The sequence below is a fragment of the Aotus nancymaae genome, unplaced genomic scaffold, assembly GCF_030222135.1.
Source record: "Aotus nancymaae isolate 86718 unplaced genomic scaffold, 86718_ANA_hifiasm-v0.15.2.pri h1tg000015l_0, whole genome shotgun sequence".
In the NCBI taxonomy this organism is placed as follows: domain Eukaryota; kingdom Metazoa; phylum Chordata; class Mammalia; order Primates; family Aotidae; genus Aotus; species Aotus nancymaae.
In genome coordinates this window covers 1239969-1267718 of record NW_026988426.1, presented here as the reverse complement: position 1 = coordinate 1267718, position 27750 = coordinate 1239969, and the positions used below count along the sequence as shown (strand labels likewise).

The 27750-nt window shown below is 44.3% G+C and overlaps 1 protein-coding gene across 5 annotated transcripts; it reads left to right on the top strand.

The window, feature by feature from the left end:
• The first annotated feature begins 141 nt into the window (after positions 1 to 141).
• ZKSCAN5 (zinc finger with KRAB and SCAN domains 5) lies at positions 142 to 27542 on the top strand. Of its 5 annotated transcripts, none has more exons than XM_012455530.3 (6): positions 142 to 1406; positions 6541 to 6679; positions 14453 to 14535; positions 14796 to 14928; positions 20846 to 21451; positions 25767 to 27542. In XM_012455530.3, the coding sequence occupies exons 1-6, from the start codon at positions 993 to 995 to the stop codon at positions 26906 to 26908; spliced, it is 2517 nt and encodes an 838-aa protein (XP_012310953.1). In that variant the 5' UTR covers positions 142 to 992; the 3' UTR covers positions 26909 to 27542. The 5 variants fall into 5 exon arrangements, with proteins under 5 accessions (XP_012310953.1, XP_012310952.1, XP_012310954.1 ...); XM_012455529.2 differs by having other exon boundaries at positions 14793 to 14928; XM_064376418.1 differs by having other exon boundaries at positions 1328 to 1406; positions 1526 to 6679; positions 14793 to 14928.
• Positions 27543 to 27750: the final 208 nt, after the last annotated feature.

Below are 27750 nucleotides of genomic sequence, written 5' to 3'. Positions count from 1 at the left end.
GCTATGGTGATGCTCTACCAGCGGCTTCGGGGGTCTGGGGACGGCCGAGTCACTGGGGGTGGGCTGGGACTCGGAACCTGCGTCCCATCTCCCAGCCGATTGGTCCGCCCCCGCTGCGAGGCGTGGTCCTCCGGGATTCCTAGAGAGGACGCGGAAGTGCTGGGGGGGGTGGGGTTTAACCCCGTTGCACTGGGGAAGATTGGACTTGCTTACTTCCGGCGAAGAAGTCTTGGGAAGTGTCGGCTTCGGTTTCTCTCCGTAGGAAGAACCGCATCTTCCCAGCCTCAGCTGCGGGGAGCTTGATGTTCCAGGAGAGCTCCCCGAGAGTGGGGCCTTGAGGGGAGGTGGCAGGGGCTTTGTGTCTGGACAGGGGTTCTGTCCCTAACCTTGACGAGGCCACAGTCTCTGTATCTGGTCAGGGGCCATTCTGAGGAATCCAGGTCCAGATCTGTACCTTATAGACGCTGCTTATCTTGGGACCAATAGAGTCTCCCGTTGGCCTGTCAAGCTCTTGCAGCTTAGAGGACAGGCCCCGTTTTGACCATTATTATGATTTTCACCCCTACTGCGACTTAAGTTTGTCTTATGGTAGAGAGAAGGAGCGGTTGCGTCTGGACTAGTTAGTCTTGTCCCGTTATTTATATGAAATGTAAAGTTCTTCACTCTAAAACTGTTTTAGGTTGGGCCTGATGTTAGATTTGTATGGCTCTCTTTTACGTTTTTAAAATGTTGGGGGATATTCCCTATTACTCATCATTTTGTGGGTGAAGTGATGGCTACCTTGTAGTCCCTATTTTTAAGTAAATTACTTTGTTGAGTGGTCATCTTTAGTATAGATGACCTCTTTGCCATCTGTCTTTGCTAATAATAATTCCCAATACATCAGTAGGTTGTATGCTACTGAGAGTGTCCTTCAGAAGATCTTAAAGAGCAGAAAACCAATTGGTTCAGTGTAACACAGCCAGCCTCTAGAGACTTCTCTCTGAGTTGGAATGATAATGACCGAATCCCGGGAAGTTATAGACTTAGATCCCCCAGCTGAGACTTCCCAGGAGCAGGAAGACCTTCTCATAGTGAAGGTGGAAGAAGAAGACTGCACCTGGATGCAGGAGTACAATCCGCCAACGTTTGAGACTTTTTACCAGCGCTTCCGGCACTTCCAGTACCATGAGGCTTCAGGACCCCGGGAGGCTCTCAGCCAACTCCGGGTTCTCTGCTGTGAGTGGCTGAGGCCCGAGCTACACACTAAGGAGCAGATCCTGGAGCTGCTGGTGCTGGAGCAGTTCCTGACTATCCTGCCTGAAGAGTTCCAGCCCTGGGTGAGAGAACATCACCCTGAAAGCGGAGAAGAGGCAGTAGCCGTGGTAGAAAATATACAGCGAGAACTTGAGGAACGCAGACAGCAGGTGAGTCAAAGAGAAGCTCTATGAGCAATGAAGGAGAGGAGTGAAGGATCTGCTGAGCAGGGGTGAGATTCTTAGCCCTCTGGTGCTTCATTCATATTCTTTTGTTCTCCTGGGATTAGGTACCCTGTGACTTCCTGCCACTCCAGCAAAGAGAAGCAATATCCAGTGTGTTAACCTGTAGAAGACAATCTGCGATTTTATTTATTTTTAAAATTACTGTATTTATGTTTTGAGTGACATAATACAAAATTCAAAGAGGTACATAAGGTTGTAATGAAAAGTAAGTTTTCTTCCCATCCCCAACTTCTCAACTACCTAGTTCTCACCTGTGTATTCTTACAGAGCTATACGATATTCTGTATGTATAAGCATATATATGTCTCATACTTTGGAAAAACGCAAATGTCTTTTAAGTCACTGTGGACTTCTGCCTCTTTTTTTCTTATATCTTGGTTTCTTCCATGCCACTGCCACTACAGCTGTCTCACTCTTTGAAACTGCATTGTATGTTTACTTCTATGGAAGAGTTTGAGTTGTTCCATTTAAATTGTTCCTTGAGATTGTTTCTAAATTTGTGTTATTTTATTTTTGAGACATAGTTTTATTCTGTCACTAGGCTGGAGTGCAGTGGTATGATCTTGGTTCACTTCAGTCTCCACCTCCCAGGTTCAAGCGACTCCCCTGCCTCAGCCTCCCAAGCAGCTGGGACTATAGGCACGCACCACCACACCCACCCAGTTTTTTGTATTTTAGTAGAGACGGATTTTACTATGTTGGCCAGGATGGTCTCGATCTCCTGACCTTGTGATCTGCCCGCCTCAGCCTCCCAAAGTGTTGGGTCTACAGGTGTGAGCCACCGCGCCTGGCCAATGAATATCTCATAGGTGTGCGTATATGTATGTATGTATACAATATACATATGTATGTGTGTATATAGATATATGGGCTGCGCATGGTGGCTAACCCTTGTAAATCCCAGCACTTTGGGAAGCTGAGGTGGGAGGATCACTTAAGACCAGGAGTTCTTTCAAGATGAAATTTGGGTGGAAAACAACAACAACAACAACAACAAAACAAAATCAGGAGTTCCACAAGCTTGGGCAACATAGCGCGATCTCATCTCTACTGGAAAAAACAAACAAAAAATTAGCTGGGTATGGTGGCATGCACTTATACTTCCAGCTACTCAGAAGGCTGAGGCAGGAGGATCCCTTTACCCTGGGAGTTTGAGGCTGCAGTGAGCTGTGATTTTGCCACTGCATTCCAGCTTGTGTGACAGAGGGACCCCCTGTTTCAAAAAAAAGTAAAATTAAAAAAAAATTAAATTGAAAAAATATAAGTATATAAAATTAATTGTAGAAGGAATGCTTGAAATTCAAAATTGTTGGCTTAGAAGTACATTTGTAATTTTGATAGCTATTGACAAGTTGGTTCCCTCATAGAGATTATAATAATTTAGAGTACCACCAACAGTATATGAGAGAAATTTTTTGGCCATAGCCTGATAGCACAATGTTATCAAAATTTGTGATGATTGCCAGTACATAAGATGCAATATTTTAAGCCAGTGCAGTGGCTCACGCCTGTAATACGAGTACTTTGGGAGGCCAAGACCATCTTGGCTAACATGGTGAAACCCCATCTCTCCTAAAAATACAAAAAATTAGCAGAGCATGGTGGCACACGCCTGTATTCCCAGCTACTCAGGAGACTGAGGCAGCAGAATCATTTGAGTTTGGGAGGTGGAGGTTGCTGTTAGCCGAGATCACGCCACTACTCTGCAGCCTGGGTGACAGAGAGAGACTACGTTACAAACAAACAAAAAAAGATGCAATATTTTATTCCTGTGAAATTTCTTTCTTTTTTTTTTTGAGACAAGGTCTTACTCTGTTGCCCAGACTATAGTGCAATGGCACGATCTCAGTTCACTACACTTTCCACCTTCCAGGCTGAAATGATTCTCTGCCTCAGCCTCCCGGGTAGCTGCAATTACAGGCATGTGCCACTACAGCCCAGCTAACTTTTGTATTTTTAGTAAAGATGGGGTTTCACCATGTTGGCCAGGGTGATCTTGAACTCCTGACCTCAGGTGATCTTCTCGCCTCAGCCTCCCAAAGTGCTGGGATTACAGGCGTGAGCAACTGCGCCCGGCCATTTCTGTGAAATTTCAATTGGAATTTCTTTTGACCACAGCATATATTTTTAAGGGTTATTTGTGTACCCTATTTTGGTGAATTATCTGTTTATGTTCCTTATCTATATTTTTTTACTTAGTAGAAACAAGCATTAAATAAACAATAAACAATAAGTAAAAATTGTACAACTCATGACAGACAACTCAATGAGTTGTAAGCGTTACTTTTCCAGTTTGTTGTTTGTCTTTGCTTGTGGAGATTTTTGTTTTTCATGTTTTCTTTTCTTTTTTTTTTTTTTAAACAGGGTTTCACCATGTTGGTCAGGCTGGTCTTGAACTCCCGACCTCAGGTGATCCGCCCGCCTTGGCCTCCAAAGTGCTTGGATTACAGGTGTGAGCCACCACGCCCGGCCTCATGTTTTCTTTTTTTAGAGGTAGGGTCTTGCTCAGTTGTCCAGGCTGGCCGTTGGCAAGGCTGGAGTGCAGTGGCACACTCATAGCTCACTGAAGCCTTGAACTCCTGGCCTCAAGTGATCCTGTTGAGTAGCTAGGACTATAGGCACTTGCCACCACATACAGCTAATTAAATTTTTTTTTTTTTTGAGACTGAGTCTTGCTCTGTCACCCAGGCTAGACTGCAGTGGTGCAATCCCTGCTCACTGCAACCTCTGCCTCCTGGGTTCAAGTGATTCCCCTGCCTCAGCCTCCTGAGTAGCTGGGACTACAGGCACCTGCCACCACGCCCAGCTACTTTTTGTATTTTTAGTAGAGATGGGGTTTTGCCATATTGGCCAGGCTGGTCTCAAACTACTGACCTCATGATCCATTTGCCTCGGCCTCCCAGAGTGTTAGGATTACAAGCGTGAACCACCGCGCCCGGCCCCCAAAATTTTTTTTTGTAGATGAGGTCTTGCCAAGTTGCCTAGGCTGGTTTGGAACTCCTGGGCTCAAAGGATCCTCCTGTGTTGGCCTCCCAAAGTGCTGGGATTATAGGTGTGAACCACTATGTCCAGCCAGTGTTTAAAATTTTTATACAGTCAGTTAAGTATTTTATTTTATGGTTAATGGAGTTTGTTTATTTTTTATTTTTATGTATTTATGTATTTATTTGAGACAGAATCTTGCTCTGTCATCCAGGCTGGAGTGCAGTGGTGCAATCTCAGCTCACTGCAACTTCTGCCTCCCAGGGTCAAGTGATCCTCCCACCCCAGCCTCCTTAGTAGCTGGGACTATAGATGTACACCACCAGGCTTGGCTAATTTTTGTATTTTTAGTAGAGGTATGGTCTCACCATGTTGCCCAGGCTGGTCTTGAACTCCTCAGCTCAAGTCATCCTCCCGCTTCTGCCTCCCAAAGTGTTGGGATTACAGGCATGAGCCACCATGCCCGGCCTGCAGCCATCTCTTAATGGAACTGCTTCACCACATTTTGCCAGTAGCAGGAGGATTAAAAAAAAAAAAAGTGCTTTGAAACCTAAGGGAGGGAGAAAAGAAGATAGGAACTCACTACATTCCAATATGTTAGTAGTGAGCTAGTTCCTGCCAGAATAGGCAGGTTCTAGAGAGTGGTTGTGGCAGAGTAATTGTGTGTTCCTAGGTCTGAGCAAGAGCCAAGAACGGAAAGGTGGAGGACCGTAGCACGCAGGGCATGAGCTTGCTTCAGTCTTGGTGTTGGTCTGTCCAGTGTGACTTCCTGAGTACTGTGATGACCATTCCAATCTGCCTTCTCACCACCCATTCCTCTTCACACACTGGCCGCCTTATGGCTTCCTGACTATACCAGACATCCTCTTTCTGCCTGAGAATTTTGTTTTCTTTCTTTCTTTTCTTTTCTTCTTTTTCTTTCTTTTTTTGTTTTTTGACTGGAGTGCAGTGGCGCAATCTCGGCTCACTGCAATCTCTGCCGCCTGGGTTCAAGTGATTCTCCTGCCTCAGCCTCCCAGGTAGCTGGGATTACAGGCGCCTGCCACCACACCCAGCTAATTTTTGTATTTTTAGTAGAGATGCTGTTTTGACCATCTTGGCCAGGCTGGTCTTGAACTCCTGACCTCGTGATCCACCCGCTTCAGCCTTCCAAAATGCTGGGATTACAAGCATGAGCCACCACATTGGCCCTTTTCTTTTTTTTTTTTATTTCTTTTTTCTTTTTTTAAGATGAGGTTTCACCATGTTGGTCAGGCTGGTCTTGAACCGACCTAAGGTGATCCGCCCACCTTGGCCTCCAAAGTGCTTGAATTACAGGTGTGAGCCACCGAGACCAGCCAGCCCTTTTCTTTCTTTTCTTTCTTTCTTTGGGCAGGGTCTTGCCCTGTTGCCCAGGCTAGAGTGCAGTAGTGTGATCATAACTCACTGCAGCCTTGACCTCCTGGGCTCACTTGAGCCTTGAACCTCCTCCTGCTTCAGCCTCCTGAGTAGCAGGGACCACAGAGGCATGCCACCATGCCTGGCTAATTTTTAATTTTTTGTAGAAATGGGTCTCACTGTGTTGCTCAGGCTTGTCTTGAACTCGTGGGCTCAAGCAATCCTCTCGCTTCAGCCTCCCAAAGTGTTGAGATTATAGGTATGAGCCACCCCCACCTGGCCCTGAGAGAGTTTTTGAATGTTCTCTCTGCCTGGGTCACTTCTGTGTTTTTTCTAGCTGGCTTCTTCTCACCCTTTCAGTGTTTACTTAAGGACACTTCCTCAGGAAAGCCTTCCCTGGCCTCCCAGTCTAAAACAGGTTTCCTCTGTTCTGTCTCATGGAATCAGTTTCTTTTCCATTCCAACATATAGCCCAGTTTGTAATTATGTATTTATTTGTGTTTTGATGTGTTTGATGAACGTCTTCTCTAACTAGAAGTAAACGATGTTTATTAAATAACTGCATAATCGGTGCCTGGCTCATTGTAGATGCGCATTAAATATTTGGCAAAGGGATGAATGAAAGTCCACTGTGACTCTACTGGTTTCTTTCATGGCTGTCTCTGTAACTGTGCTGATCAGTTGTGGTTGTGGTTGTTAGATTGTTGCCTGCCCTGATGTGCTTCCTCAGAAGATGGCACCACCTGGAGCAGTGCAGGAGTCCTTTAGTCACCAGCCCTTGACTGTGGACACCCAGCCTGAGCAAGAACCACAGAAGCCTCATCTCCTGGAGGAAAATGGTGAGGCTAAGCGATTCAGTGGAACAGATATGGCTCGAGAGTGGGTGGTTGGCTATGTGGCAGGCACCATCTGCTAGAGACTCTAGGCTGAGCAGCCTCTCTACAACCTGCAGGGTCTAGAGGTAGGGAAAGGCTGGGGACCTGGAGTTGAGTTCCTGGTGTTCAATGAAAGCCATTCCTAGGATGGCTAGAAATTACATCACAGTATCATTGAAAAGCTACAATGCAAATGATGACAGCTCCGGGTACAGGGACTGTTAAAAGATCTACAGTCTTTTACAAAAGTATCACAAATTTTTGCTTCTCCCTCATGGATTTTCATTTATTTATTTAATTTTTTTTTGAGATGAAGTCTCACTGTGTTGCCCAGCCTAGAGTGCAGTGACATGATCTTGGCTTACTGCAACTTCTGTCTCCCAGGTTCAAGTGATTCTCTTGCCTCAGCCTCCTGAGTAGCTGGGATTACAGGTGTGCGCAACCATGCCTGGCTAGGTTTTTTTTGTTTGTTTGTTTGTTTGTTTGTTTGTTTTTTGAGACAGAGTCTCACTCTGTTGCCCAGGCTGGAGTACAGTGGCGTGGTCTCGGCTCACTGCGACCTCTGCTTCCCAGATTCAAGCAATTCTCTGCCTCAGCTTCCTGAGTAGCTGGGATTACAGGCGCCCACCACCATGCCTGGCTAACTACTTTGTATTTTTAGTAGAGATGGGGTTTCACCATCTTGGCCAGGCTGGTCTTGAACTCCTGACCTTGTGATCCATCCACCTTAGCCTCCTAAAGTGTTGGAATTACAGGCATGAGCCACCGAGCCTCACCTAATTTTTGTATTTCTAGTAGAGACGGGGTTTCACCATGTTGGTCAGGCTGGTCTCTAACTCCTGACCTTGTGATCCACCTGTGTTGGCCTCCCAAAGTGCTGGGATTACAAAAGTATCTCCCAAAGTGCTGGGATTTTGGCCTCCCAAAGTGCCAGGATTTTGACGGGAGCCACTGTGCCTACCTTTTCTTTTATTTTTGAGACAGAGTCTCACTCTGTTGCCCAGGATGGAGGGCAGTGGTGTAATCTTGGCTCACTGCAGCCTCTGCCTCCTGGATTCAAGCAATTCTCCTACCTCTCCCAGCTCAGCCTCCTGAGTAGCCGGAACTACAGGTGCCTGCCACCTTACCCAGCTAATTTTTGTATTTTTAGTAGAGAATGGGTTTCACCTGAGTTAAGACTTAGAGGACTGTTGGGAAAAAAAAAAAAAAAAGAGAATGGGTTTCACCATGTTAGCCAGGATGATCTTTAACTCCTGGCCTCCAGTGATCCGCCCACCTCAGCCTCCCAAAGTGCTGGCATTAGAGGTGTGAGCCACCACGCTCAGTCTCCCTCATAGATTTTCTTGTTTTAATGCTTATGTTAAAAAAAAACCAAAAAACTCCCCAGTTCCCAATTGCATTCATTTCTGGCTCCTCATTTACTCACATTGAAATCTAATTTGAAGTAGCTTTTCACAATGACCTTTAAAACATTTATTTTCTCCTTCTCCCTCCCTTCCTCAGTTTTATGAATCAGGCTTAGATACACATCAAGTTAGAAAAAAGGAACAGCTGTATATTATATTACGACGTGTTCACAAATCCACAGTCTCTAATCAGAAACCCTTGGTATCAGATATATTTTAGAATTCAGCATTTTGCAGATTTAGTAAGGTAATATGATTTATTTATTTATTTTAGTTTTTATTTTTTTGGGTAATATGATTCATATACCACATATCACACTAGCAGCAGGGTCAATATATCAGACATCACACTAGCAATCCCATAATCACACACCCTAAGATTTCTGCAGTGAAATGTGTGCATTTTACAGTAAGTTGATTACATAGACTTTAAATACCTTTACATCAGGTCAAATTTTGCTGTCAAATTACTTCAACGCCTAAGTTTAATGAAAAGAAAAAAACATCTTTGGTATTTAAGCTTTCGTATTTCAGCATTGTGGATAAGAGACTGTGGATAAGGGACTGTATTTTCTTGGTTTTAATTCCAGACTTCTAGGCTCTCCTTGTTGGTCAGGTCTTTCCCTTGACATGTGTCCCTGCCCTAATCATTTCCAGCTTTCCTTTCACTGTGATAAAAATAACAGCAGCAACAGCAGCAATATGGCTTCCATAGCTAGTACTCTGTGCTGGAACTGTTCTAAGCATTTTCCTTGAATGAACTCATTTAACCCTCTGTGTACCAGGAAAAATAGATCTCACTATTGACCCTGTGAGGGCCAGTAGATCTTTCTCATTTTTTTCTATTTTAAGAGTCATTTTATGAATAATTTATAGATGAATCAAAGGATAGTGAAAAATAGCTTTTTAGAAACTTTAATATATCAAGTACATTTTTATGTACGAACATTGTAAAAGATGAAAGAGGCCAGGTGCAGTGGCTCATGCCTGTAATACCAGCATTTTGGGAGGGCAGGGCGGGTTGATCACTTGAGATCATGAGTTTGAGACCAGCCTGGCCATAGGGTGAAATGCTGTCTCTACTAAAAATACAAAAATTAGCAGGGTGTGGTGGCACGTGCCTGTAATCCTGTTTACTTGGGAGGCTTAGGCATGAGAATCGCTTGAACCCAGGAAGTGGAGGTTGCAGTGAGCTGAGATTGTGCCACTGTACTCCAGCTTGGGTGACAGAGTGAGACCTTAACTCAAAAAAAAAAAAAGATAAATATGGTCACACAATGCTTTTAGCAAATTTAGTCTTTCTAACAAAATGCGATGGTCCAGGATCTTATTGTAAAATACTATGTGATGAAGTCCTTGTTGAATGACTCATGAGAATGCCATTTTCCTTTTTGAAATTAGAAATATACTGTTCATCATTGATTCTTAAGTTTAAGAAAATTTATCTAGGATGTTATCATTTGAAATTTATTCTAGAATCTCTATACTTTCAATTTCATTGTTCTCATTAGAGAGGACTGCTGTCTTTCTTTGTCGTCTCTTGAATTGCCTGATAATAGTCATCCTTTGCAGATTTTCCTCTCTTTGTCAATAGGGGCAGCAAATGAAAAATTTGGAATTCTCAACTGTGTTCAGTGAAAGCTAAACACAGGTGTTAGTGATCTTCTTTTTGGTAGGAAAAAAAGTAGCTTTATGCCTATAATCCTGGCACTTTGGGAGGCCAAGGCAGGTGGATCTCTGGATCCCAGGAGTTTGAGACCAGCCTGGGCAACATGGCAAAAACTTGCCTCTACAAAAAATACAAAAATTGGCCGGGTGTGGTGGCTTACGCCTGTAATCCTAGGACTTTGGGAGGCTGAGGTGGGCCGATCACCTGAGGTCAGGAGTTCGAGGCCAGCCTGAGCAACAGGGCAAAACCCATCTCTACTAAAAATAAAATTAGCCAGGCATGGTGGCGGGTGCTTGTAATCCCAGCTACTTGGGAGGCTGAGGCAGGAGAATCACTTGAACCTGGGAGGCGGAGGTTGTAGTGAGCTGAGATCACGCCACAGCACTCCAGCCTGGGCCACAACAGCGAAACTCCATCTCCAAAAACAAACAAACAAAAAAAAACAAAAATTAGCCAGGTGTGGTGGTGCACGCCTGTGGTCCCAGCTATAGCAGAGGCTGAGGTGGGAGATTGTTTGAGCCCAGGAGTTCAAGGCTGCAGTGAGCTGTGACTGTGCCACTGCAGTCCAGCCTGGGTGACAGAGCGAGATCCTGTCTCTATTAAAAAAAGAATTAAAAATGAAATTTAAAACTGCTGAGAAAAGAAACGGAAACAACTAGGATTGTGTACAACACGCCTGGGTATACCAACAGGTAATCCTTACAGTAACTCAGTGGAATAGCTGTTTCTGTTATTCTTCTGTAAGAAATTAAGCTCAGGGCCGGGTACGGTGGCTCACGCCTATAGTCCCAGCACTTTGAGAAGCCAAGGTGGGTAGATCACCTGAGGTCAAGAGTTCGAGACCAGCCTGGCCAACATGGTGAAACCCCATCTCTACTAAAAATAGAAAAAAATTAGTTGGGCTTGGTATTGGGTACCTGTAGTCCTAGCTCCTCGGGAGACTGAGGCAGGAGACGGAGGTTGCAATGACTGGAGATCATGCTACTGCACTCCAGTCTGTGTGACAGAGCAAGACTCTGTCTCAAAAAAAAGAAATTAAGCTGAGGCATCAAGAGGTTAAGTTGATTTGTCCAAAGTCACAAAGCTATGGAATAACAGAGCTGGGATTTGAACCCAAGCAGCCTGACTAAATCTATCCTCCTTCCCTCTTCTGAGCCATGTCGTCTTTGCTTCATTTTTGAGACAGGGTCTCACTCTGTTGTCCAGGCTCAGGTGCAATGGTGTGATCTTGGCTCACTGCAACCTCTGCCTCCCAGGTTCAAGCGATTCTCCTGCCTCAGCCTCCTGAGTAGCTGGGATTACAGGCATGTACCACTATTCTTGGCCACACCTCGTCTTTGCTTTAGCACCAGCTTATTTCAGGCACAGACCGCTCCCTCCTTGAGTTACTTGGGTTCCGTCCACTTTCAGGGTTTCTCTCCACCAGGCTTCATTTGTCCTCTGTTTCTAGGTGCTTCTTATCCTCTCTGCCCTGTTCACCAGACCCTAGCTGGTTTATTTTAGCAAAATTAGTCTTCATTCAGATGTAGACCTTTTTCTTGTTCTCTTTTTTATTTATTTTTATTTGTTTACACACTCGGACGTGTATTTTTCTTTTTCTTGTTCTCTTTTATTTTTTTTTCTTTTCAGACGTAGACCTTATTCACCACTTTCATCCTTGTCTGTTTTCAGTCTTTAGCCACTCCCGGTTTCAACTCCTTTCTCTGCTTTTCGCTTTCATCTCTAACCATTGTCCTGTCCTTTTTGTGTGATTGCTCCTTATTTCCTAGTCATTGGAAATCAGCAAGCCACGGATGCCCCGAGATCTCCAGGACTCCAGATCTAAATCCTAACATGATCTCAACTGTTGGGTTACAGCTTAATCCCAGGCAGGTCTGTGCAAGTCAGGGCACACACATGGACGGTGAGATCCAGACGTGCTATGGATCTTAGACAAAGAGCAAGCAGAGGTGACCTCATGGGGTCAGATGGTCCCTAGCTTCCGAGGTGAGACCGTCCAGATGTTGTGCGTGCTATTCCTGCTGTAGGGAAAGCACCCCATCTCCCTGATCTCCATTCCCACTGCCCAGAGTCACTTTCTGGGGAAAGGCTTTGCTACTACTCTGGCCTCTCCCTTCTACTCTGTAAGTGCTCCTGCCTCTGTGGTCCCGCGGGAACTTGGGTAAACTGTTTTGTTTTTTTTTTGAGACAGAGTCTCGCTCATTTGCCAGGCTGAAGTCAGTGGGGTGATCTCAGCTCACTGCAACCCCGGCCTCCGAGGTTCAAGCAATTCTCCTGCCTCAGCCTCCTGAGTAGCTGGGACTATAGGCACGCCACCACACCCAGCTAATTTTTGTATTTTTAGTAGAGACAGGGTTTTACCATGTTGGCCAGGATGGTCTCGAGCTCTTGACCTCGTGATCCACTCACCTCAGCCTCCCAAAGTGCTGGGATTACAGGCATGAGCCACTGCACCCGGCCGGGTGAACTTTGATCATGGCACTCTCCACGCTGTGCTGTAAGGCTTACCTATCTGCCCTTCCCATTAGGCCAGGGGCATCCAATCTTTTGGCTTCCCTGGGCCACGTTGGAAGAAGAATTGTCTTGGGCCACACATAAAATACACTAATGCTAACCATAGCTAATAAGCTTAAAAAAAAATTGCAAAAAAAGTCTCCTAATGTTTTAAGAAAGTTTACTGATTTGTGCCCTGTGTGTGGTGGCTCACGCGTGTAATCCTAGCACTTTGGGAAGCCGAACCAGGTGGATGACTTAAGGCTGGGAGTTCGAGACCAACCTGGCCAATGTGGCAAAAACCTATCTCTACTAAAAATCCAAAAATTAGCCAGGCATGGTGGCACGTGCCTGTAATCTCAGCTACTCTGGAGGTGGAGGCAGGCGAATCACTTAAACCTGGGAGGTGGAGGTTGTAGTGCGTCAAGATTGCACCACTGCACTACGGCCTGGGAGAAAGAGCATGACTTTATCTAAAAAAAAAAAAAAAATTAGCCAGGCGGGGTGGTGCTCCTCTGTAGTCCCAGTTTCCCAGGAGACTGAGGCCAGAGAATGGCTTGAACCAGAAGGTGGAGGTTGCAGTAAACCAGAAGGTGGAGGTTGCAGTGAGCCAAGATTGTACCACTGTACACCAGCCTAGGAGACAGAGCGAGACTCCATCTTAAAAACACAAAACAAAAGAAAATTAGCTGGGTGTCATGGTGGGCTCCTATAATCATAGCTACTTTGGAGGCTGAGGCAGGAGAATCACTTGAACCCGGGAGGCGGAGATTGTAGTGAGCTGAGATCGCACCACTGCACTCCAGCCTGGGCGACAGAGTGAGACCTTGTCTCACAAAAAAACAAAAAAAAAGTTAGTTTACAGATTTGTATTGGGCTGCATTCAAAGCTATCCTGGGCCTCAGGTTGGACAAGCTTGCATTAGACAGTAATTTCCCAAGGTAAGAATTGTTCTGTCTGTTTAGATAGCGACTAGATTTAACACACACTTCCTGACTGAATAGAAAGTAACCATGGAAATTTTGGAAGGGATTTCTGAGGCCATGGTAATCCAAGAGTGGTCCAGGGAGCAGTAGCACCAGCATCACCTGGGAGCTTATTAGAAATGCAAACTAGTGGCTGGTGCGGTGGCTCATGCCTTTAATCCCAGCACTTTGGGAGGCTGAGGCAGGCGGATCACCAAGGTTTGAGAACAGCCTGGCTAACATGGTGAAACCCCGTCTCTGCTAAAACTACGATTAGCAGGGTATGGTGGTGTAATCTCAGCTATTCAGGAGGCTTAGGTAGGAGAATTGCTTGAATCTGGAGGCAAAGGTTGCAGTGAGCTAAGATAGTGCCACTGCACTCCAGCCTGGGCAGCAGAGCAAGACTCTGTCTCAAAATAAAAATAAAATAAAAAAAGATTTGCAAACTATCAGGCCTTACCCCAGGCCTTTTGAGTCAGAATCTGCAAGTACCAAGATCCCCTGGGTGATATAGGTGATTTATTTGTACATTAAAGCTCGAGCATCCCTGTGCTGTTAGGAATGCTTCAGTTTCATGGAAGATGTGGGACTTTGGTGGTTCTTTGAGATAATAACGTTTGATCTTGGCAAAGCAGAATGCATCCCTTTTTTTTTTTTTTTTTTTTTTTTTTTGAGACAGAGTCTTACTTTGTTGCCCAGGCTGGGGTGCAGTGGTGTGATCTCGGCTCACTGCAACTTCTGCCTCCCAGGTTCAAGCAATTCTCCTCCCTCAGCACCCTGAGTAGCTGGGTCTACAGGCCCCTGCCACCATTCCCGGCTAAGTTTTGCATTTTTAGTAGAGATGGGGTTTCACCATGTTGGGCAGGCTGGTCTTGAACTCCTAGCCTCAAGTGATCTGCCTGCCTCCACCTCCCAAAGTGTTGGTATTACAATCGTGAGCCAACATGCCTGGCCATAGAATGCATCCTTTATAGGGGAATGGCAAGCAGGGATTAATCTGACCAAAGTAGAAAGTCTGGAGGAAAGGAGGAATAACAGAGTGTGAGAGGATCCAGAAATTAGAGGGTCTTGACAGCTAGGCAGAAGAATTTGGCCTTGATGCAGTAGGGGCTGTTATAGATTCCTGAGCAAAAGAGGAATGTGATGGCAATGAGAACCAGGCACAAAGACATTCTCACTTAAACCTCTTTTTCTCCTCCCTCAGCCCTTCCTGTTCTCCAAGTTCCTTCCCTTCCCCTGAAGGACAGCCAGGAGCTGACAACTTCACTTCTCTCAACTGGGTCCCAGGTGAGCTGGCACCCCTTTGCCCTCAGAGAGGACCCATCCTGAACCTTCACCAGGAGTTCTGTTTCTTTAACCAGTGACCAGGCCCATCTTGGGTTGGTGCCTTAATTCCTTTGGCCTTTTTCCTTTCTGCCCAGTCCTTTCCTGCCCTCTTTGAGGCACAGTTCCTCCCCATTTCTTTTCTTCATGAGCCCAGTTCTTCCCCTCACTCCAAATTTGGACATAGGGAATGGGAATTTAGTAGAGATCTCCTGTTTCAGAAGTTGGTGAAAATTGAAGAGGTCGCTGATGTGGCTGTATCCTTCATCCTGGAGGAATGGGGACATTTGGACCAGTCCCAGAAGTCCCTTTATAGGGATGACAGGAAGGAGAACTATGGGAGTATTACTTCCATGGGTAAGAATTATTTCATCTGTATGGATTAGGACATCTTTATTTTGTTATCTTGTAAAGAGTATTTCTAGCACATCCTATGAAAGCATTTATGTTTTATGTGCTATGACTTTGCTTTTTTTTATATAAAAGAATAAACCTTCACTTTTTTTTTCTTTATTCAGCTTATTCTCATTATTTTCATCTTAATAAGAGTATGATTAAACAGTGATAGTACTTGGGGATTGTTTTTGCAATCCAGCAAATGCTGACTTTTTACTGCTTTACAAGAAGAGTGGGCCAGGTGTGGTGGCTCATGCCTGTAATCCTAGCACTTTGGGAGGCTAAGGTAGGAGGATTGTTTGAACCCAGGAGTTTAAGACCAGCCTAGGCAACATAGCAAGATCCTGTCTCTTTTTAAAATATTTAAGAATAAAATAAAAAGAGTGAGCTTAAAACTAACAGGTTTGGACTTTAACAAATTTTTGGTAGTTACTATACTATTTAATGGATTGGATAATTTTGCCAGGTGAGGTAGCTCACACCTATAATCCTCGCACTTTGGGAGGCTGAGGTGGGAGAATCACTTAAGGCCTTTGGACTTTAACAAATTTTTGGTAGTTACTATACTGTTTAATAAATGGGGTAATTTTGCCAGGTGTGGTTGCTCATGTCTGTAATCCCAGCACTTTGGGAGGCTGAGGCGGGTGGATCACATAAGGTCTGGAGTTCACAACCAGCCTGGCCGTCTCTACTAAAAATACAGAAATCACCTGGGCGTTTTGGGGCACCTGTAATCCCAGCTATTTAGGGGGCCTTCATTACCATTCTTAAGTCACTGATACCTATTTTATGAGGTTCGCCTTGGCACCTGCATTTCACATGTCTTTTTGCTTCTTGAATTTTGTGGCCCTATTTCTAACTAAGTTATAATCCTGGAAGCTAATATTTCATTGTGCTCCCTGGAGCAGTTATACATTTCTCAGGACTCCTGTAAACATTTTGGAGATTATAGCTATTAGCCTGTTTTTAGTAAATTCTTTTAGAAGAAACACTTTATCAGTCATACTGGAAGTCTTCATATGCAAACGTACACAATGCAAAATTTCTTTTGAAAAGCATTATGTTAGTTTACATTGTTTAAGCATTTTAGTTCACTAACAGGCTTTTATTTAACAAGTATAGAGCTGACTCCTGCTCTTTTAAATTTTTCATTTCTAATTACTATTGATATTTATTTCCTTTTTAAAATTTATTTGTGCGTGCCTCTGTTCATTAATCTATTGGGATCTTAGTGGTAGTCTTTTTATTTTGATTTTTTTATTTTTGTGGAAAAAAATCAAATTTATGCTTTAAAATTATTGATGAGATCAATAATTATTGATTTTTCTTTTTTTTTTTTTGAGACGGAGTTTCGCTCTTGTTACCCAGGCTGGAGTGCAATGGCGCGATCTCGGCTCACCGCAACCTCCGCCTCCTGGGTTCAGGCAATTCTTCTGCCTCAGCCTCCTGAGTAGCTGGGATTACAGGCACGCGCCACCATGCCCAGCTAATTTTTTTGTATTAGTAGAGACGAGGTTTCACCATGTTGACCAGGATGGTCTTGATCTCTTGACCTCGTGATCCACCCGCCTCGGCCTCCCAAAGTGCTGGGATTACAGGCTTGAGCCACCGCGCCCGGCCAATTATTGATTTTTCATGGAGCCTTTTAGCTCAGTGAATTACTCATATAGTATAAATGTTACATTTAATACAAATTTTAAAAACTCTCTTCTTGCCGGGTGCAGTGGCTCACGCCTATAATCCCAGCACTTTGGGAGGCCGAGGCGGGTGGATCACGAGGTCAAGAGATCCAGACCATCCTGGTCAACAAGGTGAAACCCCGTCTCTACTAAAAATACAAAAATTAGCTGGGCATGGTGGTGCATGCCTGTAGTCCCAGCTACTTGGGAGGCTGAGGCAGGAGAATTGCTTGAATCCAGGAGGCGGAGGTTGCGGTGAGCCCAGATCGCGCCATTGCACTCCAGCCTGGGTAACAACAGCGAAACTCCGTCTCAAAAAAAAAAAAACAAAAAAAAAACAAAAAAAAAAACTCTCTTCTTTTTAAATTAATTTCCAACAGCTCGTTTGTTTAATTTGAGCCTGCTACTCTTGCTTTGTCTTTTTCAGTTTATAGGTTCCTAATGGATTTAGGAGTTTGAGATTCTTGGCATAGTTCTTTTCTATAGCAGTTTCTAAGCAGTTTGAAATGTGTACTTTCAATGTTTTTCTCATTCTCTGTCTCTTCATTACAACATCTGTATTTATCCCATCAGTACACTCTTCTACATTAAGAACGTGCCCTGTGGTTTCTGCCTCCTTCACTTCTCTTGGAAGGCCATTTAGATTATTTTCACATCTGCAGATTTCTATTAATATCAGCATCACCGAAGGTCAGAATTAAAGAAAGTACCCATCAGATCTGGAAGTGAGATTTTTACAACATAAATAAATGAGTCTTGGAGGCAGCAGTTTCTGTGGAGCGGCAGGGTGTTGGGTAACAGGAGACAGTTTTTTTGAAGATTACAAAGGAGAGGAATTTGAAACATAATTCCTCTGATGAATGTAAGGACTTTGTCTCTAAAAGGGAAGAGAGGCCTGGTCACTGAAAGAATAATGGATTGGGTAGATGGATTGTTTTTGGTTCCTTTTTTTGTGTTTTTTTTTTTTTTAGATGGAGTCTTGCTCTGTTGCCCAGGCTGGAGTGCAGTGGTGCAATCTCGGCTTACTGCAACATCTGCCTCCCAGGTTCAAGCTATTCTCATGCCTCAGCCTCCCTAGTAGCTGGGATTACAGGTGCCCCCCCAACAAGTCCGGCTAATTTTTGTATTTTTTTTTTTTTTGAGACGGAGTTTCCTTCTTGTTGCCCAGGCTGGAGTGCAATGACAAGATCTCATCTTACCTCAACCTCCTGGGTTCAAGTGATTCTCTTGCCTCAGCCTCCCTAGTAGCTGGGATAGGCATGTGCTACTGTGCCCAGCTAGTTTTGTATTTTTAGTAGAGATGGGGTTTCTCTGTGTTGGTGAGGCTGGTCTTGAACTCCTAACCTCAGGTGATCTGCCTACCTTGGCCTCCCAAAGTGCTGGGATTACAGGCATGAGCCACCATGCCTAGCCCATGTGTTTTTTTAATGGGAGAAATTTTCTGCATATTTAAATGCTACTGGAGAAGAGCTAGTAGAGTAGAATATGAAGGCAAGGAGGAACAAAAAAAAAAAAAAAAGGAGGAGCAGATAATAGACTGGGCATGATATCTCATGCCTGTAATCCTAGCCCTTTGGGAGGCTGAGGTGGGCAGATCACTTGAGGCCAGGAGTTTAAGACTATCCTGGCCAACATGGCAAAACTCTATTTCTACTAAAAATACAAGAATTATCCAGGCATGGTGGCAGGCACCTGTATTCCCAGCTACTTAGCAGCTGAGGCAGAAGAATTGCTTGAATCCAGGAGGCGGAGGTTTCAGTGAGCCAAGATCACGTCACTGCACTCCAGCCTGGGCAACAGTGTGAGATCCTAGCTAAAAAAAAAAAAAAAAAGGAAAAAGGAGGAGCAGATGGCTAATGTAGGGGGGATCCCTGGAAAGCAGGAAAGTATGGTGAGATCCAGGGTACAGGAAGGAGGAAGGACTGACCTTGGCTCGGGAGACATCTCTCCATTGAGAGACAAGGGGAGAATGAAATGAGTAGGCTGTCAGGCTGAGTGCAGGAACTCATTCCTGTATTCTCAGCACTTTGGGAGGCCAAGAAAGGAGGATCACTTGAGGCCAGGAGTTCGAGACCAGCCTGGGCAACATAGTGAGACAAACCCTGTCACTACAAAATACACAAAAATTAGCCAGGCGTGGTGGTGTGTGCCTGTAGTCCTGGCTACTTGGGAGGCTGAGGTGAGGGATCGCTTCAGCCGGGGAGTTAGAGGTAGCAGTGAGCTATGATTGTGCTGTTATTCTGCAGCCTGGGTGACAGAGTAAGATCCAGTCTCAAAAAAAAAAAGAAAAAAAGAATAAATGTGTGAGAACAGTAGATGTGACTAAAAGAGAGAGAGGAAAAAATACTGTGGTAGCTGGGATTAGCTGCATAGTTAAATGAGGGAAGAAAAAACATAACAAGTCTAGTTTTGTGATAGTTTTTTTTTTATATGCTTTTTTTTACTGTTTAAGTGCCTTTTTAGGAAGGTAAGTAAAAGGAGCTATATGGCAAATTAACATTAAAATTGTCTTCATGGTTTAGGAATTATACTTCTGGCTATAACAAAAAAGGATAATGGTAGCTCCCTTAAAGGGTCATTGTAAAGATTAAATATGCCATAAAATTGTAAAGTACTTGCATATTGCTGGACTCATAGCAGTAGGCAAATGTTTAGCTCTTAATGTTGTGTAATACTGAAAACTCTTCTCACAAAAACGTCTTAGGAAATTCTTAATAGGTCATGTTACTCCCTGTTTGTTTGTTTGTTTTTTTTTTTGAGACAGAGTCTCTCTCTGTCGCCCAGATTTGATTGCAGTGGCGCAATCTTGGCTCACTGCAACCTCTACCTCCTGGGTTCAGGTGATTCTCCTGCCTCAGCCTCCTGAGTAGCTGGGATTACAGGCATGTGCCACAACTCCCAACTAACTTTTTTTGTATTTTTATTAGAGAGAGGTTTTCACCATGTTGGCCAGGCTAGTTTCAAACTCCTGGGCTCAAGTGATCTGCCAGCCTTGGCCTCCCACAGTACTGGGATTACAGGCGTGAGCCGCCTCACTTAGCTGATAATTTTTGTATTTTTTAGCACAAAAACTAGAATACCAATTTTTGTATTTTTAGTAAGAGGGTTTCGCTGTGTTGGTGAGGCTGGTCTTGAACTCCTGGCCTCAAGTGAACTGCTCGCCTTGGCTTCCCAAACTGCTGGGATTACATGCGTGAGCCACCTCCCTGGCCAATACTCTATTTTTTGTTAACTACTGAAGATTTGTCTCTGCAAACCATATTAAACATCAGTGTTTTGAGTAAAGTATCTTGCTGATACAGTTACACAAGGGAACTAATCATAGCCACTTAAACATCCATGTTTCTCAGTGACTGCTGAATGTTAATCTAGCTCTTAGAAGTAGTAGGATCTTCTCTGGATATAGAAAGAATGTCTATATTCCTTTAGATTAATTCATACCAAATCCTTTGGCCATTGAGAAACCTAGAAAGATTACCTTTCTTCTCTAGGCTATGAATTCAGATGAAGAGGAAGGTGAAGATGGGGTTAGCTGTATAACCTGATAGCAAATTTTATTAAGAATGTCACCCGATTGCATTGGCTCATGTCTGTAATCCCAGCACTTTGGGAGGCTGAGGTGGTAGGATCACTTGAGCTCTGGAGTTTGAGACCATCATGGGCAACATAGTGAGACCCTCATCTCTATAAAAAATACAAAAATTAGCTGGGCATGGTGATGTGGACCTGTAGTCCTAGCTACTTGGGAGGCTGAGGTGGGAGGATCGCTTGAGCACAAGAGGTTGAGGATGCAGTCAGCCATGATTTTTCCACTGCACTCCAGCCTGGGTGACAGAGTGAGACCCTGTCTCACACACACAAACACACACACACACACACACACACACACACACACACACACACAGAACACTGAATGTGATACAGGTATTTATAAATGCCATACCAAAAGGAGACCCTCTTCACTCGGTGGAATGACTGCTTTCCAGTCTCCTTCCTGTGAACTTTTTTTGCCAGCTCTTCTTTCCCTAACCTCCCTTACTTTTCTGCTTGAATATTTTTCATCCTATCCCAGTACTGTAAAGGTAACTTTACAAAATCATGCGTCCCTAGCACGTGAGTTTCACTTCATTATCCTCTTATTTTATTTCTTCCAATTCAGGGAAGAGCTCATATTTTTAATTCTCCCTCTGTTATTTCAGATTATGAGTCCAGGGACAATATGGACCTCATGGTGAAGCAGGTTTCTGATGACACCGAATCACACTGGGTGGCCCTGGAACACACCGAAAGGAGCGTTCCCCAGGGTCCAGACTTGGCAGAAGTCAGTGACCTTAAGGGCATGGTACAAAGATGGCAGGTCAACCCCACCGTGGGGAAATCGAGGCAGAATCTTTCCCAAAAAAGGGATCTGAGCGCAATCACAGACGTCAGCCGTAAACAAAGCACACATGGTGAGAGAGGCCACAGATGCAGCGATTGTGGCAAATTCTTCCTCCAAGCCTCAAATTTTATTCAGCATCGGCGCATCCACACTGGAGAAAAACCATTTAAGTGTGGAGAATGTGGAAAGAGCTACAATCAGCGTGTGCACCTCACCCAGCACCAGCGTGTCCACACGGGAGAGAAACCCTACAAATGTCAGGTGTGCGGAAAGGCTTTCCGGGTGAGTTCCCACCTGGTTCAGCACCACAGTGTCCACAGCGGAGAGAGGCCCTATGGCTGCAATGAGTGCGGGAAGAACTTCGGTCGCCATTCGCATCTGATTGAACACCTGAAACGCCACTTCAGGGAGAAATCCCAGAGATGTATGTGTGAGGAGTTTATATATGGGGGACAAATGGAGGCAAAAAGCAAAAGGTGTTTTATTAGGAATGCACAACAGGACAGATGATACTGGGAGGGGTAGGAAGAGGCAAAGGTTATAGATGATTTGGTTCTTATTTTTTGAGACAGAGTCTCGCTCCGTTGTCCAGGCTGGAGGGCAGTGGCGTGATCTCAGTTCATCGCAACCTCTGCCTCCTGAGTAGCCAGGATTACAGGTGCCCACCACCACGCCTGGCTAATTTTTGTATTTTTAGTAGAGACGGGGTTTCACCATCTTAGCCACACTGGTCTATGAACTCCTGACCTTGTGTTTCGCCTACCTCGGTCTCCCAAAGTGCTGGGATTACAGGTGTGAGCCACTGTGCCTGGCCCATTTTTTTTTTGAAATGGAGTCTCTCTCTGTCTCCCAGGCTGGAGCACAGTGGCATGATCTTGGCTTACTGCAACCTCCGCCTCCTAGGTTCAAGTGATTCTCCTGCCTCAGCCTCCTGAGTAGCTGGGACTACAGGTGCACACCACCATGCCTGGCTAATTTTTTCGTATTTTTATTAGAGATGGGGTTTCACCACGTTAGCCAGGATGGTCTCGATCTTCTGACCTCGTGATCTGCCTGACCTCGTGATCTGCCTGCCTCAGCCTCCCAAAGTGCTGGGATTACAGGTGTGAGCCACCGCTACTGGTGCTTTTTTAAAAAATCTGCTTTGATTATTTACAGCCGCGCTGTATCTTCCACCATGGCATAGAAATCACTAAAGTGTCTTTAAGGTTCTGGGTTGAGCTGAGCTATCCTCGCAGCTAGTGTTTTCCCATTCTACTTGATGACTGCCTCATTTGGGAAATCCACCAGTAGTGCTTTGGATTTGAAAAGCAATTGCTTTAAAATGGTTATCTTTTCTTTTATACCTTCCTTGCAATTGTTTCTATAGCTAGTTTCCCAGTGAATACTCAACTGTCTCCCCCATTTTCTGGTTTTTTGTTTTTTGGGGTTGTTTTGAGACAGGGTCTCTCTCTGTCACAGAGACTGAGGTGAAGTAGTGGGATCTCAGCTCGCTGTAGCCTCCATTTCCTGGGCTGAACTAATCCTCCCATCTCAGCTTCCTGCATAGCTGGGCCTACAAGCGCGCACCACCGCAGCCAGCTAATTTTTGTATTTTTTGTAGAGATGGGGTCGGGCTATGTTGCCTAGGGTGGTCTTGAACGTATAGACTTAAGCGATCCTCTTGCTTGGGCCTCCCCGAGTGCTAGGGTTATAGGTGTGAGCCATCATGCCCAGCCCTTCCTCATTTTTCTGGATTAAAGGGGGAATACTTGTTTTGCACATCCAGCCATATTATTGAGAGTCTGTGTTGCTAGTTGCATAGGATCCATAGTGAACAGAACAGAGATACAGTCCATGCCCTCATGGAGCTGACAGTCTGTTGTGGGTCGCAGATAATAAAGGTGATGAGCAGTCCTGAAGGAGAAGCATAACGTGCCGGGGGGAGGAAAACTGAGGCTAGAGTCTTGGCTAAGGGTGACGAGGGCAGTGATTGCTGTATCAGCCACCCTCTTGACAGTGCTTCTTGTCGGCTCATTTTGCCTTTTCTCCTGGCTCCTAGTCAGACATCCCCTGACTCCATACCCTCTTCATCATCCTTTGCTCCCATTCTTTCAATTTTTGTCAGTTCTTACCATCCAGTTGTTGTGCTTTTTTTTTTTTTTTTTTTGAGATGGAGTCTCATTCTGTCATGTAGGCTGGAGTGCAGTGGCACCAATCTCAGCTCACTGCAGCCTCCACTTCCTGGGTTTAGGCGATTCTTCTACCTTAGCCTCCCAAGTAGCTGGGATTACAGGTGCCTGACACCATGCCCAGCTAATATTTTTGTATTTTTAGTAGAGACAGGTTTTTACTGTATTGGCCAGGCTGGTCTTGAACTCCGGACCTCAGGTGATCCACCCACCTCAGCCTCCTGAAGTGCTGTGATTACAGGGGTGAGCAACCACGCCCAGCCCTGTTGTGTATTTGTTCTGCTTCATTCTGTTGGCCTAACTCATGTTGGTGTAATCATGAGCCCCTCTACATTTCCTATCTTCCCTTCCTTTTCAGAATTCCTTTGTTTCCTTCCTATATAATAAAAATTTTAAACTTACCTCTATTATTGCCTAACCTCAATCATTCTCACCACTCATCTAGTTAAGCCTCCCCGCTGCTTTTTTTTTTTTTTTTTTTTTGAGAGAGAGTCTTGTTCTGTCACCCGCCAGGCTGGGCGTGCAGTGGCACAATCTTGGCTCACTGCAACCTCTGCCTCCCAGATGGATTCAAGCAATTCTCCTGCCTCAGCCACCCAAGTAGCTGGGACTACATGCTTATGTCACTACACGCAGCTAATTTTTTGTATTTTAGTAGAGTCGGGATTTCACCATGTTGGCCAGGATGGTCTTGATCTCCTGATCTTGTGATCTGCCCACCTTGGCCTCCCAAAGTGCTGGGATTACAGGTATCAGCCACTGTACCCAGCCCATAAGCCTCTTTTTTGCCTTGTCCTTTTTTTAAAAAATGTTATTTTTAAAATTTCAATAGCTTTTGGGGTACAAGTGCTTTTGGTTACATGGATGAATTGTATAGTGGTGAAGTCTGAGATTTTACTGCACTCATCACTCAAGTAGTGTATATTGTACTCAATGTATAGTTTTTTGTTCATCACCCCCCTCCTGCTATCTCCTTTTCTGAGTCTCCATTGTCCATTATACCACTCTATGCCTTTGTGTACCCATAGCTTAGCTCCCACTTATAAGTGAGAACATGCAGTCTTTGGTTTTCTGTTTCTGAGTTACTTCACTTAGAATAATGGCTTCCAGCTTTATCCAAGTTGCAACAGAAGACATTATTTAAATTTTTTTTTTGTGGCTGAGTAGTATTCCATGGCATATATACCACATCTTTTTTCTTTTTTTTTTTTTTGAGACAAAGTCTTGCTCTGTCGCCCAGGCTGGAGTGCAGTCATATGATCTCGGCTCACTGTAACCCCCACCTCCTGACTTCAAGTGATTCTCTTGCCTCACCTTCTCAAGTAGCTGGGACTACAGGTGCCTACCACCATGCCTGTCTAATTTTTGTATTTTTAGTAGAGATGGGGTTTCACCATGTTGGTCAGGCTGGTCTGAAACTCCTGACCTCAGGTGATCCACCTGCCTTGGCCTCCCAAAGTGCTGGGATTACAGGTATGAGTCACCACACCCAGCCTGCTACATTTTCTTTATCAAGTGATTGGTCAATGGGCACTTAGATTGATTCCATATCTTTGCAGTTGTGAATTGTGCTGCAATAGACATATGCTTGCAGTCTTTTTGGTATATTGACTTCTTTTCCTTTGTGTAGATATATTCAGTAGTGGAATTGCTGGATCAAATGGCAGATCTACTTCTGGTTTTTAAAATCTCGATACTGTTATCCATTGAAGTTGTACTAATTTACTTCCCACCAGCAGTATGTAAGCATTCCCTTTTTACCACATCCATGCCAACATCTATTGTTTTTTGATTTCTTAATAATGGCCATTCTTCCAGGAGTAAGGCAGTATCTAATAGTGGCTTTAATTTGCACCTCCCTGATGAATAGTGATTTGAACATTTTTTTTTTTCATATGTTTGTTGGTCATTTGTATATATTCTTTTGAGAAATGTCTCTTCATGTCATTTGTCTACTCTTTGATGGGGTTTGTTTTTTCTCATTGATTTGTTTGAGTTACTTGTAGATTCTGGATATTGGTCCTTTGTCTGATGCATAGTTTGCAGATATATTCTGCCATCCTGTAGATGTGTCTTGCTCTTTTCATTGGAAATTTCCAAAAGTTTGTTGTTTACATCCTGTTGGCATCAAATACACACATGCATCCACCTCTGTTACTCTTGTTACATCATAGTTTCATCTGATGATCATTTTTTCTGAATTTATTTTTCCTTTATAAAAGAACTAATGGGCCAGGCACAGTGGCTTCTACCTGTAATCCCAGCACTTTGGGAGGCCAGGGTGGCCGGATCACCCAAGGTCAGGAGTTAGAGACTAGCCTGGCCAATATGGTGAAACCCCACCTCTGCTAAACATACAAAAATTAGCTGGGTGTGGTCATGCATGCCTGTAGTCCCAGCTACTAGGGGGGCTGAGGCAGGAGAATCGCTTGAACCCAGGAGGCAGAGGTTGCAGTGAGCTGAGATCCTGCCACTGCACTCCAGCCTGGGCAACAGAGCAAGACTCAATGTGAAAAAAGAACCTAAAAAGAACTGATGACACTTGCATTTGCTCTTTATTTTTTTTAGGCAGTGACAAAAGAAGTAAGAATGCAAAATTAAGTGTTAAGAAGAAAATTTCAGAATTTTCAGAAGCAGACATGGATCTGTCGGGAAAAACCCAAAGAAACATTTCTCAAGATCAAGATTTTGGGGAATGCTGTGAGCTCCAAGGCAAGCTGGATAGAAAGCAGGGAATTCCCATGAAAGAGATACTAGGACAACCCTCTTCAAAGAGGACGAACTGCAGTGAAGTCTCATATGTCCACAAAAAATCCTCCACTGGAGAGAGACCACATAAATGTAACGAGTGTGGGAAAAGCTTCATTCAGAGCGCACATCTTATTCAACATCAAAGAATACACACTGGGGAGAAACCATTCAGGTGTGAGGAATGTGGGAAAAGCTACAACCAACGCGTGCACCTAACTCAGCATCAGCGCGTCCACACAGGTGAGAAGCCCTACACCTGTCCTTTGTGTGGGAAAGCCTTCAGAGTGAGGTCCCACCTTGTTCAGCATCAGAGCGTGCACAGTGGGGAGAGACCCTTCAAGTGTAATGAATGTGGGAAAGGTTTTGGGAGGCGTTCCCACCTGGCTGGACATCTGCGACTCCACTCCCGAGAGAAATCCCATCAGTGTCGTGAATGTGGAGAAATCTTTTTTCAGTATGTTAGTCTGATTGAACATCAGGTGCTCCACATGGGTCAGAAAAATGAAAAAAGTGGCATCTGTGAGGAAGCATATAGTTGGAACTTGACAGTGATTGAAGACAAGAAGATTGAGTTACAAGAGCAGCCTTATAAGTGTGATATCTGCGGAAAAGCCTTTGGTTACAGTTCAGACCTCATTCAGCATTATAGAACTCATACTGCAGAGAAGCCCTATAAATGTGATATATGTAGAGAAAATGTTGGCCAGTGTTCCCACACCAAACAACATCAGAAAATCTATTCCAGCACAAAGACCCATCAATGTAATGAATGTGGCAGAGGCTTCACTCTGAAGTCACATCTTAATCAACATCAGAGAATCCATACTGGTGAGAAACCTTTTCAATGTAAAGAATGTGGAATGAATTTCAGCTGGAGTTGTAGTCTCTTTAAACACCTGAGAAGCCATGAGAGGACAGATCCCTTAAATACCTTAAGTGTACAGGGGTCTCTGTTGTAGAATAGCTCTTACTCAATTTTAGAGAAGCCTTCCTGGAGGGAAACCATACTCTATAATGAACAAAGTAACAACTTCAAGCATTTTTCCAGCATAACCATCAAACCTACAGATTGAAACCCTTTAGTTAGAACTCAGCCTTTAGGAACATCAGAGAACCCACAATAATAGATATCTGTTCACATTCCCCACTGAGAAATGCTTAGTTAGCATCTTCATGCTTGGGAATCTAGACAAGAAGAGAATCCATGGACATGGTCAAGGAAGGAAAGCCTTTGGATGACATTCAGTCTTCACTTGAACTCAAAACTGACACTAGGAACAGCCTCATGAGTTCAGTAGAAATAAGATTTATTTGTAGCTTCTGCCTTGTTTGATGGCCTATCTATTCAGGGAAGCACACAGTGAAAGAATTCTTCAGCATGATGTCCGTTTTGGTACCTCATCAATGAACCTTTTCTAGAAATTATTATTCCAACCACTAGAATATCCCAGTCACTATTCCTACTTTGAGCATTAGCCCCTTGGAAAAGAAACAGATTTAAAGTATCTGTATCTTGGCAAAATTGGGGTTCAGGGGCTGGATGCTATGTGTTTCTGCTGCCTTATTCAATCTATAACTTCTCTGTGAAATGCTCTACCTTGTTTTTGGTTTGATTCTACTGACATCAACGTTTAGCCAGTAGGAGGAGGAGTTCAACTTGTCACTTCAGGAGAAACTGTGCTGGTCAGTCACATCTTAAGGTGAAGTGAGAGGGACCTTAGGGGAACAGAGAAGACAGGCAAAACTGTGGACTGTTTTATCTTGTATCACCCACAGGGCAACTACACCCATAGAAAGAATT